The following is a 19542-nucleotide window of genomic DNA, read 5'->3' on the forward strand; positions in this document are numbered from 1 at the left end:
GGAATGCCATACAGAGGAGAAGTGGGCCCATGTGAGCCTCACGAAATTCAACAGGGCCAAGTGCAAGATCCTACATCTGGGTTGGGGCAGCCCACAATATCAGTACAGGCTGGGGATGAATGGATCCAGAGCAGCCTGGAGGAGAGGGATTTTAGAGTACTGGTGGATGAACAATTGGATGTGACCCAGGTGCACCTGCAGCCCATAATTCCAACCATATGCATCAGAAGTGCATCAGAATTGTGACCAGCAGGTCAGGGGAGGTGTTTGTCCCACTCTGCTCCTGCGAAACCCCATCTGGAGTACAACATTCAGCTCTGGAGCCCCTAGCACAAAACACAGACCTCTTGGAGAGGGTCCACAGGAGAGCTAAAAGCTGATCAGAAGACTGGAACACTTCTACGGAGAAAGGCTGAGAGAGTCAGGTCTGTTCATCCTGGAGAAGGTTCTAGGGAGACCTTACTGCAGCCTTTCTGTACTTAAAGGGGATTTTATAACAAAGAGGGAGAGAGACATTTTCCCAGGGGCTGTAGTGATGGAACAAAGGGCAATGAATTTAAACCTAAGAAGGTAGATTTACATTAAATAAAAGGAAGAAATTCTTCATGAGGATGGTGAGGCACTGGAACAGATTGCCCAGAGAAGTTGTGGATGCCCAATCCCTCAAGCCTCCAAGGCCAGGTTGGGTGGGGTTTTGAGAAACTTGGTCTGGTGAAAAATGTTCCTGCTTGTGGCAGGGAGGTTCAACTGGATGATCTTTAAAAGTCCCTTCAGACCCAAATTATTCTATTATATGGTTGTAAGATCAGCTGATTTTTGTTCTTAGAAGAGCTAGGACTGAGCCACACCATGTCTTCTCCAATGTCTTTCCAAAAAGGAAGCCTCTAGTTCCCACCTTCTGACCCCCCAGGAAAGCTCATGGGCCAGGCTGGCCCAGGACAACCAGATGAAAGTCTGAGTGTTGTTTATCTGTACTGGGGGCTCCAGGTGTGAGTCATTCAAAAACATCCCCCTGTTGATTCCCTTTGCAAACAAACAAGCAAACCAGAAAGGAAGTGGAAAATGAAACTCACCTACCTCATACCACAGATACCTTTGGTGCTGCATCATGCTGGGCCCTGCATACCTCCTTCCTTCTTGCTTGAGTGCTGCTTCCCCACATGGGGATGGGAGCCTTGTCTGTAGGGATGCCACATCATGGCAAGGAAGAGCTGTGACACAGCCACTCAAGCCTTGGTGTGCTCACAGCCCAGACTTGTGTTAATGCAGGTAGAGAGGTGAGTGAGCAGGGAAAGGAGAAGGTGGTATACTGAATATTGGGTGTCATAGCAAGGGGAGGAAGGGATGGCTGATTGAAGAGATCACAACAGTTTCATGTACAAAAAGAGGGTGAATTGTGTTGATCCTGCAGATGCCTCCTCTGGGTAATGTAATTTCTAGCTGCTTCTGCAATGCAATGACCATGTGTTCTTGTTAATTACTGCTAAATGTGGCAAGAAGTGGTCTCAAGATGTTTGCTTATAGACTGCCTTATATTAGAGAACAGAGCTTTCAAAGGACCTAAATGTTGTGGGAGCACACATACCACTGGCATCCAATAAAAGCAGATGCTTTTAAAAGTCACTGAGCTGCTTCTGAAAATCCTGTTAGTGAATCTTTAGGATACAATTGCAGCCAAGGATGGTGAAGGTTCTGCCATACTCACTACAACCCTTCAGATGTAGAGATGGTGAGAGGACCCTGTAGGTTACAGACTTGTGGAGAATACTCAAAGCAGGCAGCCTAGCAGCTCTTCCTCACTGCTGGCCACAGGTTGTTGGGTTTTGGGATCAAGGTGACCATACAGAGCAGAGGCAGAGGCAAGGATGACAGAAATCTTTGCCAATGACCGTTTGCATGTGCAAACGTAGCAAAAAGAGCTGTAAGTGGTTGGGTATCTGTCACTGGTGATTAATGTATTCATTCATAGATGAACCTGAACTGAACACAAACAGGTACTGTCCTCTTAAGAGGGAAAGGTGGGATCTTGATGCTCCTCCTTCTCTTTACTAGCAGGAGTTACAAAGATTTATAGTGCTAGCACGCTGTCACCTGGGCATATTCCTCATTGGCTTTCACAGGCAGGCCTTAGCAGAGTTTCTACTTTTGGCAACACAATGAAGTCACCCTGGTTTTGTACTAAAGCTTTTAATGTCAATGGCAGTTTTATTTAAATAACATAATAATATCCCCTAAAAATCCTATGTATCAGCAAAACGATTCCCCAGAGCGGCAGCCATTATTTTTGCCATGAGCAAAAATAATACTTCAAAGGTTTGCATTGCCCACAGGTAAGGGATGAAGAAGCTGATATGCAAAGCTTTGGCAGTGTTGCTGGTACCAATGACAGCTCTTTTAGCTGTGGTGCCAATGCTTGTGAGCTTTGGCAGCTCATGCTAAAAAGGGAAAGAAAATCAACCTAGAAACAAATAGAAAATCTCTTAAAATTGCCCACATTAAAGCAGTCAGCTCCTGAGACCCCCAATAAGAGCTGTCAGGGAAAAGTGACAGGATAAAAGTGCCTAACTAACAAAAGCTGTAAATATAGAGCATCTTAACAAGCATCTTAATATCGGATTTCTGTAAGTATCAGGTGCTGAAGCATACGCTCTCCACAATACCTAGGAAACCAGTCTTAGCCAAGTCTCCAAAACAACAGAACATAATCCATCTCAGTGCCAACTTATTTACTGGTGATGCATCAGAGTGGCTGATGGAGGCAGAATAAAATCTCCCCACCAATGAATCACTTTCATACCAACACGAGATGAGGCAGTCTCTGTGACTATTCACTCTACCAGATTTCCCTGTCTGCCTGGCTGCACAAAAGGTGAGACCCATCATGTTGTGAAACCACAGATTCTTGGAATGGAAGACAAGTATTGATGCCCAAGAGGTACCATTTAGATTTCTCTCTTACCCCAACTGATTGGGATTACTGAATTTTATGAGACAGAAAGAACTTCCCATCTTTAAGATTGTTGTCTGTCCGTCAAATTCAACTGAAATCAGTCAAGTGGGTTTTGAAGTTACTGGGAAAAAGAGAGGAAAGAGAGGTTGTACAAATGATCCTGAAGAATAAAGTTTCTGTACTTTTATGTGCTATATTTTGCTTTGTGCTAACAGTCTGAAGAGAACTGAGGTTATGCATCAAGCACAGAAGCACAGATAGAAAGTCCTTTCTATCAGAGGGATTGGATTTCCAGGCACTCCTAAGTTTCAATGTCTTGGAGGTATTTTGAACAACTCCCATATAGACCAAAAGGCAAATCTTCAGCGTGGCTTCTGGCAGAATTACTACACAAGCCTGAGGTCAGCACAAGAGCAGGATACAGATCTGTGTTACAGCACTAAACACAGCTATCCAGTGTCAACAAGTACTTTTGAGGAAGCCTCCTTCAAAATCCTCAACAAAGTTCATCAATAATAAACTGCATTATATGATAATGTCATCTCAAAATTATGTCTAAGAACATGATGTCCCCATCTAGATGCCTGAAATGATCACTCACACCCTAAAAGTGACTTTGTCCCTCAAATGGCTAGAAATGGAGCATAGATGACTATCCCACATGGACACATCCCTCACTGCCCAGTGGCAGTGAAGTGTTTAGAACTGCCCTCAGTTAAACGTAATGTCAGATGTTTGCCTCAGCTGCCATCAGTCCCCCTTTTACTCTTCAGTCAATTATAGCAGTGGTTATTTGTGACTCCCAAGTGCCCATCCAGAGCATGTGAGCAGTGCTGGCTGTGCAGTCCCCATGCCTTGACAGACCCATCACCAGAGTGCTACAAGCCACGGGCTGGGTGATCTGTCCAGCCTTCTGCAGCAGACAGGGAGCAGTACCTTTGGTACCTGTGCCTGCTGTGCAAGCCACACACTAGGCAGTGGAACAGTGAGCATCAGAGAGTAAGAACCTGGCTGAGATGCCTCTCACTTATATTTAGATAACCCATTAGTCATACAACTCCCATAAACTATATATTTGTATGAGTATTTAGAGTAAATGGAGTTAGGCCCCTCAGGTCCTTAAAGCCTGGATGTAGGCTGCTGCCTGCATTGTGAAACTCTTTAATACCTTTTTAACTCTGTTCCTTAATAAATATTTGAGAAAAATGAGCTTTATCCTCCCCTAGTTGCCTGTCATCACATGCATGACTTCAGCTGCACTGCACACTCCACTCCCAGTCCCACCACACCCTTCCCTTGCTCCGTGCACCTGCGTGTTGGGAGAAATGGGGAAAGGCCATTTAATTGCGGGAGAAAGTTCACAACTGGGGAAGGAGCTCACAAGTTTACAGAGAGCAGCAAGTGATGTCAAAGCCTACTGGTGATGTGGCTTGTCATTCTGGCTGGGAGGGGAGGGGCAGGCTGGAGCAGAAGCACTTTTAAAAGAGACTGAGGAAGTGAACCTGTGATGCCACTGCAAATCAGCCCTTCAGGGAAAGCCAATTACCTACCCAGCCTCCTGGAGATTACAAGGAAGAGCACCTTGAGGTGAAACAAAGGAGAGATGAGGGGGACAGCAATGAAAGGACTTGGGCTGTTCATTTTCAGTGCAAGTGAGTACTAATTTGGTTATGTCCTCAAGGGTTGGGTGGAAGGAAGCAGCACTACAAAGTACGAGGACTCCAGTGCACTTTGTATGTCTCTTTTTTTGTTTAGTGAAGGTGGTTCCTTTGTGCTTATGGCCAGACAAGTGTGTGTACCATGTCTGTGCTAAACGTCAACACACAGGCATCTCACAAACTGTTAGGAGTGGAAAAAATGCTGTTCTTCATGAAGGTGGAAACTATTTTTCATAAACAGTTTTCTTGGTTTCTGTTAATACAGTATTTATCTCTGAAGAAGGAACTTCCTCCTCTGGGAGTCTGAGTTCCACTGCTTTTTATACTGTCTCATATTCTTCTATCAGTGTTCCTACACCTCATTCCAGGCTTCAGACCAAGCTACACACATGGGAATTGCTTGGGGTTTTTTAACTAAAAATCCTGAAAACCTCACTTCAACAATAAGACCCACAAAAAGGAAGTTCACAAAGTTTAAAGTAATCAAAAGAGTGGATGGGCTCCACATGCAACAAATGTGACTTGGGTCATGGTTTGATGATCATTATGTAACTTCTGCAAAGCCATTGATATTCACTCTTCTTTTTCATGATTCTCACCTTTCATGCTATGCAAATTATGCTCCTTTTTTTTGCTTGATCAGAATCTCAATTATTTCAGCAAACAAAATATTCCTGTAATTGTATTAATTGCCCTTCAGTCTGTTAACAATTACTCAGTAAGGAATGTGAAAGTAGAAATGTCACTTTGATTTTCTGCTTCCTTTGTACAAGTACAAATCTCTAAGCAGAGGGAGAGAAAACTATTCTAATTTTTAAAAATGTTATAAACATACAAAATGTCTCTCACATTTTTTAAAATGTCATAAACACACAAAGTGATAACACACAAAAAAGTAACTCTAGGGCTTAAATGTAGGTGACATTGTCTCTCTCATAGTATGTAGGCTATTTGTCCTATCTCCTTTTTTGGAGTTCTGTCAGAATTTGCTTCCCCTGCCTTCAGCCATAATTTGAATAGATTCTGTTTCTGTTCAGAAAAAAACCCCCAACCTTTGAAGAATAAACCACAACTTTTAAACGTGCTGACTATGAAATGAAATGTGGTGAGAAGTCAGAAGGAGGAAATGAGCCTGAGTCAGTGACATCCCAGAATGAAACTGCTCCTTCCCTGAGAGAGGGAAGGTCTTTCTGGGATGCAGAAAGAGATGTGGGTGACAAATGAAGAGCACCAGTGTTGGGTTCAGCAGCTCCCCAACTCTGCACCAAACAGGTCTGGAAGAAAAGAAAGATCTCAATTATTGTAGGATTTGACTCATCCAATTGGAAGAAGGAAAAGAAGTCTGAGGGTTGGGTGGTTTCTTTGCCTCAGGGCTGTGTTTATAACCTGTCAGTGAACCCCAGCCCAGTGGAACCAGTTTCTGAGTGACAAAAAGACCAGGAAATGGGTTTTGCTCCATTTCCTAGTACAGACAGTGGTGCTTTTCACTTAAATGCAGGAAAGCATCTCTATCCAGTCACAACAAGCAAGGAGAGAGCTTTCACAGGTGTCTCTCATGTGGAGAGCATATGAAAACAGCAGTCAGAAAGAGCCCGGGGGCTATGCAAACATGGGCCTTGCCCTGGGTGCTCCAGGGCAGGGAAAGATCTGGGAGTGGCTGCAATAAAAGCGTGCTAGAAATACTTTGCCCTGGTTTCCTTCTCACAACTGTCAGCAGTTGTAAATGAAATAATCCCCAAGAGAACAGAAGGCACTCCTGCCACATCACAGAGGAAGAGGTGAAAACACACCTCGCTAATGAACTGTGGGAGCCCACAGAACAACTCGGTCACTGAGAGCATGCAGAACCATGGGAATTTAAAAGCAGATCCCTGTGCCAACCATCCCATGGCATCTGTGTAATTACCTGAACTGTCCCCCAGGTTCTTAGTGCAGTGACAACACAACCTTTTGGGTCCTGACACTGTAATTTTCTAAGGGAATCTTGTTCTTTGCTAGTCAAGGATCTGGCAGCGCTCAGCTTGCCACTGGCATTCACTTACTGACCTAGTGCAGAGGGCTGTGTGCTCTTCCTGTCTAAAAAAGTGGGTAATCACAACCAGTTTGCAACTCAGGGTACAGACTAGAAATCCTTTGCTCTCCCCCATTACACTTCTAGATCTAACCTGGACAAAGATATGGCAGAATGAGGACCAACTTTTCAGATGAACCTCTCCAGGGAACAGTGACTCAGCTTTCAGAAGCAAACTTTCACCACCACATGCAGCATGCCCAGCATGGGGGAAGCCCTCCTCCTCTTTCCTCCTTACTGCACTACCTTCCTCTTTGCCATGGGAGCACCTCTGAGCAGCACTTCCTTCCTTGCCATTTACAGTTTTCCCAAATATTTTCCACAAATGACAGTGCCATTAAAAAAAGAAACAAAACCAAAACCTCAAAGCAACAAACCCCAACACAGAACTCACACAAACTGTTAGGAGAAAGCAGGTGTTTTTAACCATGGATTCGTGCAGGCATGAAGGTCACCTATGGCAGGGCAGACATAAATGTCCAGCTCAATTCTGAGAATAACAAAGACCTGCCCACCAGGCAATGATCAGACATGATGAATTAAGAGCAAGTCAGAGGGAATTCACTGTAACAAAACCACCTGCCCTGTGCCCTACGTGCTTCCCCAGGGCACAGAGGGATTTCTGTTTTATTCAGCTCTCAGCTATTCCTGTGCTCCAGAGGCAGGAGCTGGAGTATTTGAACAAAGGTGACTACTACCTTACTCATATTTAGAAAAAAACTAAGAGCTATTCTTCTCTTGTTTCTTTCAACCACTCTTTGCTTCTCTAGGTTTTTTCTATTTTCAGGGATGAAAAACATGAACAGGTTTTGATTCCTTAGCACAAAATGTCTCTTTTCTATGGATTTGGATCGAGGCAAGTTATTTGACAGTTTTCCTGATCCTTGAAGTTTGACAATATCAGTTTGTTAGTTTAGCCTGAATCCTTAAGACTGCTGATGCACTTGTAGTATCTGTTTATCTGTCTCCCTCTGTACATTCTGAACTGTCAAAGAATGTCAGTCACGCTGAAGGAGGGCTCAGGAAAAAAAAATAAAGCATCTTTCTAAACTCCATGGCAATACACGAGTAGGTGAAGAAGAGGGAAGCAAGGAACAGAGAGCAGAGTTTAGCTCTAAGCCATACTGTGCAGCAGCTTCCCAGAGCCAATCAGCTGCAGCACACATCACCTCTTGCTCAGTGGGGAATGTCCAGGATGACAGGGAATTAGGGGCTATTGTGGCATCTAAGGAAGCCAAAGAGACTGCCATGGAGTCCAGATGTTGTTATTTTTGCTGAGTGCAGCATTTATTCTCTTCCTAGTTCTGGTATCTGCTCATGCCCTCACTGTGGAAGCGCCTGAGAAGCAAATTCAAGTGGCAAGAGGAAGAAATGCTACCCTGCGCTGTAATTTTAAAACAAACTCAGCTGTTGACAGAGGAGACCTGGTTGTCTGGAAGAAAATCAATAGCAAGGTAAACTGAGCTGCATAAAGAAACAGATGAGAAGGCAACCAAGAAGGGGTGGGAGAGGGAAGCTGTTTGTGGGAATGTATGTTGGAAGAAAAAGACTTCTTCCAGACTTTTTTTTAATCCCAGAACTGCGCAAACAGAAATGCTGAGTCTAGATGCAATTTATTCCAAATCTATTCCATAACACTAGGCAAGCCCCCAACCCTCTTACTCCTCTTTCTTGGTCTTAAAACCGTTTACTGGGGATACATCACTGTATGTACTGTGGGGTTTACATCTATTAAAACACATGAAACAATCAGAAAATTTCTAAAAATATAGGCATATATATAAATGTGTATGTCTAATACACATATCTTTGATACAATATAACAAGTTTTAAGTTGATGATAACAGGACACTGAGAGATTCTTGAGGTCTCCTACATCCATTTGAAGTATTGGAAGGGTAAGAAACTAAATGTTAAAGTTCTTCTTGACTGCTTGGGAATTAGTGAGAGGGGAAGCAGCCTTTGGAAATCTCCTTGCAAGAACTGCCAAGGGTTTCTTCTCTGGAGATCCCTGCTGGGAGAGTTTGTGCATCCATAGGGCAATCTGACTGACATGGGTCTCAGACACGTCTCGGGCTGTCCTCTCCTCATGGTGAGGAAAGGTGAATAAGCCCCAGCAAAAGAAATCAGATAAGGTGTGAGAAGGGGATTCCAGATGGAAACAGAGATCATTTTGAATTTCTATATTTTTCTTGGCCTTTTCTCTAAGTGCTGCAGTTTAAGGTCCTCTTTTCCAAGCTGCTCCTTAAGAGTGGGCTGATTGATGGACACAGAAGAAAGAGGGACTGACGCTGTGCCCTCGCTCTGTGCCAGGTTGACGCTGTGACGCGGTACTTTGATGGGCTCGTGCAGTATGGGGAGGGCTACGACCACCGCATCCAGTTCAGCGGCGATGTGGACGGTGGGGACATCAGCATCACCATCGGCACCGTGACCATGGAGGACAATGGCACCTACGTCTGCAGTGTCCGCCTCCGGGCTGACCCCCCCCGCGAGTCTGCGCTCCTGGACCTCTTCGTCCTCGGTGCGGTGACACAGGCACTGCCACACCCCCCTCGCACACACCTGCCCTTCCTCTGATGTCCACATTTTCTAATAGCAAAAAAGCTGTCATTGCCAATTCCACCTCTGGTCTTTTCCTACTCCTGTGGAAGGACGCTGGGATGCGTAGAGCTGGCAACTCCCTCAGACACCCGGCTGTAGAAAACAGCCTTTAGAGCTGTACAGCTCACTCTCCTAATAACCCAGCCATCATTACAGGACAGTGTACTGTCCTCATCCCCCCTGTGGCCTGTCATACTCGTTATCAAAGGAGGGGTCACCTAGCACTATTAGGCATATCCCAGAAAGCATCTTGCAATTCCTTCTTAGCTTTCCAGTGCTAAAAAGGGAGAAAAAAATCAGAAACGAATTAGATCCAAATTCACTTTAAGTTCCTTTAAGAAGAAGGTAGCAGGTGCAAGACCAGCCTCCGCTTGCAAGAATAAAAACCACAGATGCAAATGGGCTGAAACAAGAAGCTGCTTCTGATTAATACAATTCCTCTTTCCTTCCTTCAGTTGCACCATCCAAGCCCGAATGCAAGATTCTGGGGACACCAGAATATGGACAGACAATTAACCTAACCTGTGCTTCTCATGAGGGCTCCCCAGTGCCCAAATACACCTGGAAAAGCTTCAATGTGCAAAATGAGCCCCGTCTGCTACCATACACAGAAGGTATGAGAAATCCAAAGACATCAAAGCATTGAGGTCTCTGCAGGTGAGGGCTGGAAAGATTCTAAAATGCAAATACAAAAACACTCTTAAGGCTTATTCTAGGATGTTCTCTGAACAGGAGTTTGAAAAGTTGTGCTTTTGATACAAGACATGCTCAGGAGTAACTTAGCAGGGGGAAAAGGACTCTTCCCTGAAGAAAGAATGGTCAGAAAGGCTTTAACTTCATCTCTCCCCTAGTGAGAAAGCTGGATGGCTCTGGAAGCAGCCAGAAATAATTATCTCTCAGTTGCTGGGAGTAAGACATAACATGAGGAACAACACTGAGTTTTCTGTCTTTACTTCCCAGCTTGCTTGACAATGAGCAGATCTCTTTCTAAACTGAAGGAAACAAAAGCTGGCTCTGGAAGCTTTCTTCCAGAGATGACCCCTCACCTAGAGGAACGGGGTATGAAAAAGTTATACCATTGCTACTTTGAGGATGAAAAAGGCTTCTGGTTCTTTAGGACTGACACACAGGCCCTAATATTTTATTTGCTTTCATTTTAAGTCAGAATCTGGAAGGAAAAAGGAGTTGAATTTCCACAACAGAACCTTGACAGAATTGTTTATACAGAAATGAGGGTTTAATACTCTTTTAAGTCTATCAGTGACAGAGGACTCAGATTTACTTTATTAAACAACTTTGTTTTTTCCTGGCCTGTCCAGCTTCAGGAAGACTAAGTGTCTGTACCTACCCTTCCTGGTTTAAGGGAAGTAAACCAAAGATGATGAGACTCCACAGGATATTCCACACTCAGAACCCATTCTTGCATAAAATGTGTATTACCAGGGGCAGGAACTTTATTCATTTCACTGGCCACTAAGTGGTGCCAGTGCATCATGCACAGCCCCGAGCACAGCAAGACTTGCAGCAGCAGCAGCTCCCACTGTCACCCTGTTCCTCCCCAGGACAGGAGTCTCTGCTGGCCCATTCCCACCTCACTTCTGCTTTCATCGGAGCACCCACGGCCAAGGCCTGTGCCGACTGTCCCCAGGTGCCCCAGGCTAGCTGGGTGCCCTGTTGTCACTACAGGCAATCGCTTCTGTGCTAAGCAAGTCCCACTGCTGCAAAGCATGCAGAACCCCCCAGGAGACACTTCAGAGCTCACAGTACCTGACCCACATTTTTCCCCATTTCACTCACTCAATCACTTTTGATTTATTAGGAGCATTTAAATTCCACTTCTAGACTGAGACTTTGAGAACTACAAACATTACACACACACACCCCCCCAACAAAAAAAACCCAAACCAACACACCACCACCAGGAGGGAGACAAGTAAACACAAGGAGTATGTAGAGACTGAAGGAAAATAAAAATTTTAAATCGATCAAGCAAGCATATGGCCTGTCATTTTTCAGGTTGCATGCTCTTCTACTATCTGGCACTAGGTGCCAGCAAATCCTAAATATAAAAAAGTGAGATTCCAGGGAAACAGCGAAGTCATTAAAAAGTATTCAGTCTTTTGCTTTCAGAGAAGGGATCTGGACATCTCTCACAAGCCATAAGCATGGACTACACATACCCACATCAGCTGGAGATGTAACAAACAAACTGACTGCCTGAGCAGACAGAGCTAAGCTTCAGTCTGTGATTCTGAGCTGTGAGGCTGAACAGAAAGAATCACCATCGCTGCAATCCTGTCACTAGAGTTCTTCTTTGTTTATTTACACAGCCTGTGTGGCTTCTCCTAGACTAGAAAACCATTCCCCCCACTGCTAAGTAATTCATATCTGAAATCCTAAGAGCTGCAGGACTGAAGAGCTTTTTCTTGTTGAACAAGTTAATTCACCAAGATGGTCAGTTCTCAGAGGTCCTGATTTGGGCATCTGACATTTCTCAAAATCCAAAGCCAAAAAAAAAAAAAGCCTTCTCTAAGCACAGACACTTCTCTACCCTCCACCTACAATTTTCTTTCTAAAAGGAATGTTCAAATACCACATGTTCCCTGTAATCAAAACAGCACACTTCTGTTTATCCTCCCACAAATCATTCTAAAACCTAGGGATGAGCATGGCAGCTCCTGAGCAAGACAGAGCAATCCATCAGCTTTAATAACCTCTCATCACTCCAACCACCCTGGGCTGGAACTGGAGCGCTGCTGTTGCCACTTCCTTCCCTGCTTTTATTCTTAGCTTTTTTGGCCTGATTTGTGTTTCACAACAGGGCAACAAATAACTCTGAAGAACATCTCAGCAGACACCTCTGGCTTTTACATCTGCACTTCAACAAACATTGTGGGAACGGAATTCTGCAACATGACAGTCAGCGTTGTACCACGTAAGAGATGGGGCTGCCTTGGGGAAGAGAAGAACCAGAGAAAATATCTCAGAGTCAAAGCATTAAAGGAGGGGAATGTTACCATCTGGTTTCTGATCACCTTTAAGAGAGAACCTCTCCACTCGTTTACATGCTGGTAGAGCACTCACCAGCTCATTGGGTTAGTTCAAAAACTGACAAAAGCTCTGTAGAGTCAGCACTGAATTTGCAATGTCTGAAACTAAACTTTCAAAGAAGAGCAGGTGTTCAGATCCAGGGACCCCTCCTGTCAGTAGCTAACTGCTCTTGTATAGAATTATTTCCAGCTGCTGTAGTCAAACATATGTGGCTTACACTCAGTCGGGCTCTGGTGGGGGGTTTGAAGTGCAGTGATTGTGCTGATCCCCTTTGACATCACTGCCCCTGCTAACTCCTCCCTTCCCACGCAGCATCCATGAACATAGCTCTGTATGCTGGCATCATTGGGGGAGTTGTTGCTGCCATTGTGGTGATCGGGATCATTGCCTATTGCTGCTGCTGCCGGGAAAGCAAGGACACTGACTACGAGATGACGTGAGTACCTCTCCCTACAGCACTGAATGGAAGAGATGAAGGGTTCTCCTTCTCCCTCCAGCATTAACAGATGGAGTGGAAAACTGGGGAGAAAAGAAATCTGGAAAAGCATGCACTGCTTTCTCCTTTCAGTGTCCACCCCAGTGGCTCCCATCTCTCCTCATGGGAGATGCCCAGGAGTCCCAGACACTTTGGTGTCTCTGGGCAGAACCAAATTATTCAAACCTTGGATGTGAATTAGCACACATGCTATGAAAAATAAACAAGTAGCTCCCACACCTCTTGCATCACCAGCAAGACCAAAGTTGTGGACTTCAGCTGGGTGCAATTCTAGATCAGCTTAGAGCAGTTTAAAAATATCCTAACACAAAATCTCTTCAGCAAGGTTTCTGGCTGGTTTTAACATCTCTACTCCCAAACAATGTTTTAGGGCACAAGAAGACCGAAATGAACCCTCCAGGCAGATGCCTACAAGGCATGATGAGAGTGTAGGGGAGGATGTGGAGAATGAATGAAGAAACCACTGCCATCTCCAGGATCTGCTGAGGCACAGACATCACTGTAGAAAAGAAATCAATCCCTCTTTCTTACTGCAAGAAGTTGAATTATAAAATGAAAGCCAAAGGCTCTGCCTTCAAGTTCTGGGAGAGAACATTCTTGCTTCCCTGGAAATATCAGTGCTTGATGAACAGTGAGCAGTAACACACACTTTCATAGCAGAAAGATGCACATGGAGCACTGCTGCACCCAGTCATCCAAAAATAACCAGTCTTCCAGACTTCCAACTTTCTGAAAAAAGAAACTATCTGGTCTATTTGGAGAACAGAGGAACAGAGCTGCTGATGTATCCCCAAATCCACAAAAGGTCTGAAGGTCACCAACTGCATTTCATCAAGGAAAGGTGGTCTTGTTTACTGAGTCATGCAAATGTCACAGCTTTCACCACTGTTCAACACAGGAACTGTTCTTATGGAGGTTGAAGCAAGATGATTTTTAAAGACATTTTGTTAAATGTGGTTTTTGTACGTATTACATATACACATATAAATAAATATATGGAAAAAAATAAAACCCATCGATGACCAGTGAGTCTCCTATTTGGGACAACAGTGCATAATAACGTCACAGATAAGGTAAGAACTTAGATGGGCACCTGATAAGAACTGGAAACATTCTAGTAGCCTATTTACTGTCAGACTCCTGGATTTCTGAGTTCTAGCTCCCAGAGCTCCTAATTTTCATTACATTTCATTTCATTACTTTTTCCTGCTGATAGTTGCATGGGCAAGTAAGAAACAGTCCATTGCTCCTGCAGCTTCTGAAAAAATGACAATGTGAGAGCATGTACATGGCAAGTACATCCTTAATTTAAAAAAAAAAAAGTGGGGGTGAGTGGAAGGAAAAAGGAAAAATAACTTTTTGTTCAAAACTGTAACAATTTAATCAGAAGCACTGCATTTTATGTGCAAGATGTGGAGAAAAAACCTACCACTGGTATCTTTGGAAGAGAATGGACTGTCCCTCCCCAAGGACTATCAATGGGTATTAAAGCTAATTGAAAGCTTTTTTTTTTTAAGACACTTTTGCAGTAAAATATTTATCCTTTCAAAACTCCTTACTGCATCTTCAACTTTGGGAGTTTCAGCAATGCCTCCCACATACCCTTTAGCCCCAAACAGTTACTGTAACAAAAATCTAAAATTTAACTTCAAAGAAGAACCAGCCATCCTCCCACACAGGACCAGTATTTTCTAGATTTCAAACTATGAAAACCACCTACCAGAACTGTAATTCTGGCTTGCTTTCTGACTACCTTTCTTTTACATAATACTTAAAATACAATTACTCATGTGTAGTAATAACGACTGCAAAGACCAACCACAGGAGTTCTTTATAAAGAACACACAAATCCAAATTTCTCTGGCAAAGGATAACCTGAAATGCAAGACATTCTAAGGACCTTTTCTCATGATGCATGAGAAAACTTTGCAAAAATGGATGGCTAAAAAAGAACATTTCACAGAGAAGCTGAAGGCAGATAAAAATTGGTGCACAGCTCAGAAGCAGAGCTGGTAAGTATTCCAATCTCATTGTAACAAGCAAGGATAGTGTGAATTATCTAATTACCATTGTAACACATTTCTCCTGTGAAACAAAAGTTATTTCTTTTATAAATATTACAGACATTAGTCAGCACAACCTGTTTCCTCCACCAGGAATAACAGTGAGGGATAACACTGTGGATTCTCAAAGATCCTAACTGGTAAATCCAGAGAAAGGACTTGAAAATTATCAGCAGAATAGTGCCAGAATATAGCCAGAAACTGGCAGTGGCCACTAAACCATTGTAACACTCTGCTACCTGTCCCACACTCTTCACTTTTAGGATAGCTGAAGCTTAATTGCTCTTTGTCACCTGAAGTCTTTAAGTAACACTAGCACAGTGGTCATTTTAGGCATGAAGGAAAATACAGATTAGCAGTAAGCAACTGCACTAAGTTGTCTAAAGAAACCAGCCACAGAATACAGAGGAGTTTACAAAATGACCCCCAAACCCATGAATTTAATTCTCTGCAAGCAGATTCCATAAGAACTAGCAGAGGAAAAGCAAGAGCCCAACTTGACAACATTTAAAACAGAACTACTTCAAGTTCTGCAATGCTAAGCTCACTTCTGCACTGAGAAATCAAGTGATAGCACATGGAGATATGGCTGAGATAATTCAGTGCTGCATCATTTTTTACCTTTTTAAAAATACCTTAGAAGTAGTGCATTTATTAGAATGCTTGATGTGTTTTTTTCTCAACCAATTTGTTCTACTCCATCAGCCAGAAATACACAAATACACTTATTCAAACTCATGCCTTATTCCAGGGTTCTCCTGTGACTGAATTCATTTCCTGCTTGTCATGTGCATCTTTTGGAAAAGGAATAACTCCAAGAGTTACCTCTAGTACAGCCCAACCTTATGCAAAATTAAACCAGCAATAATGAATTTGGAGGGAAGATAAATTAAGCTAGTGATACTTAACTAATTGAAAAGATTTAATGTATGTATACCAAACTTCAATAACCACTTCCCTCAAAAGGCAGAAAGAAGGGAGAAAATGTATGACCAGGTAGCAAAGTAAATTTCCCCTTTATTCTTTACATAGCAATCAGTAAACTACTGTTCAGTTATGTTCAACTTTATTCACAAACTTATCACAGAAAGCAGACAGGCTGGTCAGGCATGATTTAGCATTGGCAAATCCATGCTGACTCTTCCCAGTCCCTCAGTTCTCTTTCCTATACCCGAAAAACACATTCCAAGAGGGCTTGCTCCATGATTTTTCCAAAGAGTGCAGTGGAACTGAGCAGGCTTTCCTAGATCACCCTTTTGACAGATGGGTGCAGTATTTGCCTCCCATTGCTGTGGATTTCCTGTGCTCTCTGTGACCTTCCAAAGGTGAGAGAACAGCCTCAAAAAGGTGTCAGTCAGCTTCCTCAGCATCCTGGGATGCAGCACATCTGGCTGGAGGGACTGCATGGGTCTGGAATTCCCACTGCCAATGTTCTAATCCCTGAACCCTTCCTGAGAAGGAGATCTGCTTTCCCAACATCCCTACAGCCCTGGCCAGTGTTTAGGGAGTCTTCCTCTGTAACCCACACCTGCTTCTCCCTCCCTTACACTGCACCAGGATGCAGCCACAAGATCCCTATGAAGACAAGAGAGTCTTCCCAATCAATCTCCCTGCATTCCTGGGTTGCTCTTGTGTTTGGGAGACACTGGCCTCAGTGAACTGCCAACCGTAATGCACACAGAGTCGGCACCAGGGATTCAACGCCTCCCCATTTCCCACACAACCACCAAGATCTGCTCTCACTGCCATCCCCACTCTTCTCAGGATCTTGGGAAGTGTTTTCAGTATTACAGAGACACAAAAGCTGGTGCTGCCACAGCCCACTTCAAGATTCAGTACAGTGCACGATTCACAACTTGTCAGGAAGACAGGAGTTAATTATCCCAGCATCCTTGTTGCTAGAGCAACTGCACTCCTTTTCTGTTTATTTGTACCAACTGTTCCAGGAAAGACACAGAGGCAATGTTCTGCCTGATGAAGTTCACAATACAATGATCAAACCTCCAAGATTAATTTTGGATATGTTAGAGCTCTACTAAAATTATTGCAGCCCAACATAAGGAAATTTGTAACTTCTGCTGCATTTCACCTGTTCACTAGGGATCAAAGGGAATAATTTGAAAATGGCAGAGAAGTTTAATGGGAATCTCTAAGACAGAACCGCAGAAAAGTGAGGGAACAGAGATAATGCAGGGTTAGATTAATAGAAGTGTTTGGCAATTTCTTCATTTTACTAAATCATTGCAATAAAATTTATTGGCTGGCCACTCTGGGATGACAGTGAGGGATGATAATCCTGCAGAAGTCATCAGGACGGCAAAAACTAGATAACAAACTTGTTTTGTTCCTGCTCCGCCACAGAACATTTACTCAGCCAAAAGGAATGATGATGTTAAAGTCTTTGCAGTCAGCTGCAGCTACTTCTATCTATCAGCCAGAAAATAAACCCAGTTTCACACATAGCCGTGAGTGACTTCACTTTTGGGCAAAGTCTGAAATCCTTGCTAGCAGAAAGGGTTAGAACTTTTTAATTCAAGTAACAGGTCCAAAAGCACAGCCCCTCTATGAGAATTATGCAGGTTTAAAAAAAAAAACTTAAAGAAAAATATAACTATTTTACAAGAAAATCTAAACAGGCTTTCCTAGAATAGAGGTTTTCATTCACCTACAACAAGTACTTATTCAGAAGAATTTGACCTTCAGCACACCACCTGTAACAGCTCAAGAGCCAGAATCCCTGAAACGGCAGCAAGTTTCCTAATGGGGAATGACTCAGCATGGACCTCACTCTAGGCAGCAGGCACAGGACACACCCAAAGAATGAGTATCAGCTGTTGCACTTATCCCACAGCACTGCTTCCTCCAGCCTGACACCTGACAGATCCTCCACACAGAAACTCCTCACCAAATTGCTGCCTTGTTTCTATCTTTTGGGATCTGGATGAGTGACACATTGCTAAGGATGCAATAAAGATTTATCTAACCTTAGACACAGCAAACACTCTCTGATAACATAACAGTTGTAACGCAGACCCCAGAACTGGCACAGACATCAAGAGTCAAGAGGTAGTGTGGCTTCCCTTCCACACATCACACACTGTCCAGCTTCTTTTCTCACCCTTGGGAGGTGAGAGGGAGATCTGCTGTCCATGTGAGAGAGCAGCTGGAATGCAGAGCTCCACCTGAGAACAGACAATGAGCCAGCTGAAGCTCTAGGGCTCAGGGACACAGAGGACAGACAGGCCAACAGGGGATGTCTGCTGCAGACAGCCCTGCCAGAGGGAAGCTCTCAAGGCCTTATTCAGGCTCCTGTGAGAAGCCTGATACTCAGAAGTGACAAAGGAACCAAGATGGTCCCTGCGGGACCTCATCCTTATGGACAAGAAATAACTGGTCAGGGATGTGATGGCCAGGGGCAAATTTAGCTTCAGTAACCATGAGATAGTGGAGTTGCGGATCCAAAGAGGGAGGAAAACAGCACAAAGCAGCATCACAGCCCTGGAGCTCAGGAGAGCAGTCCTCAGCCTTGTTCATAGATCTGCTTGGAAGACTTCTGTGGCACCCAGTGCTGGAAAGAGGTCCAGGTGGGCCTGGTGATTTTTCAAGTATCACCTCCTCCAAGACAAAAAGCAAAACAAGCAGAGGCTGACCACAGAGCTCCTGACAGAACTCACCCCGAAAAGGAAACACACAGGAGACAGCAGCAGGGACAAGTGCCTGGGGAGAAACACAAAGGTGCCGTGTGTGCGCAGGTCTGGGGATAGGAAAGCCAAAGCACAGCCAAAGCTGCATCTGGTGAAGCACATGGAGGGCAAAAAGGAGGATTGCTGTGGGTGCAGCTGAGTGGGAACAGGCAGCTGTTCATGAAAGACAAGGCTAAGGCCACATTCACCTTGAGCTTTAATGGTAAGATCAGCCTTCCAAAGCAAAATTCAAATAAAGATGTCAAAACCAGGTTTTGCTGTATCTACAGTATGTATGTGTGCTTCTGAGAGAATGCTGAAAGTTCTGCCACGTCCCTGGTTCCTGCAGTTTCTTGGAAGGAGAAGGTGGACAAGCCATCAATGCATGAGTAACAGTTAAATTAGAAGCAGCAGCAGCTTACTCTATGTTAACATACTCTAAACAGAATGTAAAAGAACATGGTTACAGGTCAATGTACTGATGTAGACTAGATCAGCAGAGCTGTAGCTACAGCCATTGTTTTGATGATCCTCAGACAACTGTTCTGGCCAAAACCTTTAGAGTAGCAATGTACAATTAACCACTTGTCTACTACTATTATAACACCAGCAAAAATACCTAATAACTCTGCAATGTGTGTGTTAAACCAGGACAACTTTTTACTCATTCCTGTCATGGGAGAGAGTCAGCTGCTGCAACAGGAGGGCAGAAAGTCAGGTCTGATAGAATCTATCAGCTGTCTCCTTAACAAAACCAGCTCTTTAGTCACCAGATGTGCTACCACTCACTCACATGCAGAGTGTTGTCACCATAAGGTTTTATCCAGTAGAAGGGGCAGGTTCAGGGCTCCCAGGCTGCACCACTCAAACTCTGCTCAAGAGCCATCCTGCCCTGTCTTGGTTTTGTGTCCCCTTCAGAATTTTGTCATGCAAGTGGGGAGAATTTTGGCCTGATTTTGACACAGT

The 19542-nt window shown here is 43.9% G+C and overlaps 1 protein-coding gene across 1 annotated transcript; it reads left to right on the forward strand.

The window, feature by feature from the left end:
* Positions 1 to 4451: 4451 nt before the first annotated feature.
* Positions 4452 to 13781, forward strand: GPA33 (glycoprotein A33). The gene is made up of 7 exons (XM_009092740.4): positions 4452 to 4602; positions 7982 to 8133; positions 8993 to 9203; positions 9739 to 9897; positions 12105 to 12218; positions 12647 to 12770; positions 13201 to 13781. The coding sequence occupies exons 1-7, from the start codon at positions 4554 to 4556 to the stop codon at positions 13283 to 13285; spliced, it is 894 nt and encodes a 297-aa protein (XP_009090988.2). The 5' UTR covers positions 4452 to 4553; the 3' UTR covers positions 13286 to 13781.
* Positions 13782 to 19542: the final 5761 nt, after the last annotated feature.

This window comes from Serinus canaria, chromosome 1 (genome assembly GCF_022539315.1).
Source record: "Serinus canaria isolate serCan28SL12 chromosome 1, serCan2020, whole genome shotgun sequence".
NCBI classification, from domain to species: Eukaryota; Metazoa; Chordata; class Aves; order Passeriformes; family Fringillidae; genus Serinus; species Serinus canaria.

Bases quoted from the DNA above. Each gene is read 5' to 3' on its own strand.
- GPA33 (XM_009092740.4), top strand. From the start codon at position 4,554: ATGAGGGGGACAGCAATGAAAGGACTTGGGCTGTTCATTTTCAGTGCA. The intron at 9,204-9,738 runs GTGCGGTGACAC...TCCTTCCTTCAG, and splicing joins CCTGGACCTCTTCGTCCTCG to TTGCACCATCCAAGCCCGAA. The intron at 12,771-13,200 runs GTGAGTACCTCT...ACAATGTTTTAG, and splicing joins GACACTGACTACGAGATGAC to GGCACAAGAAGACCGAAATG.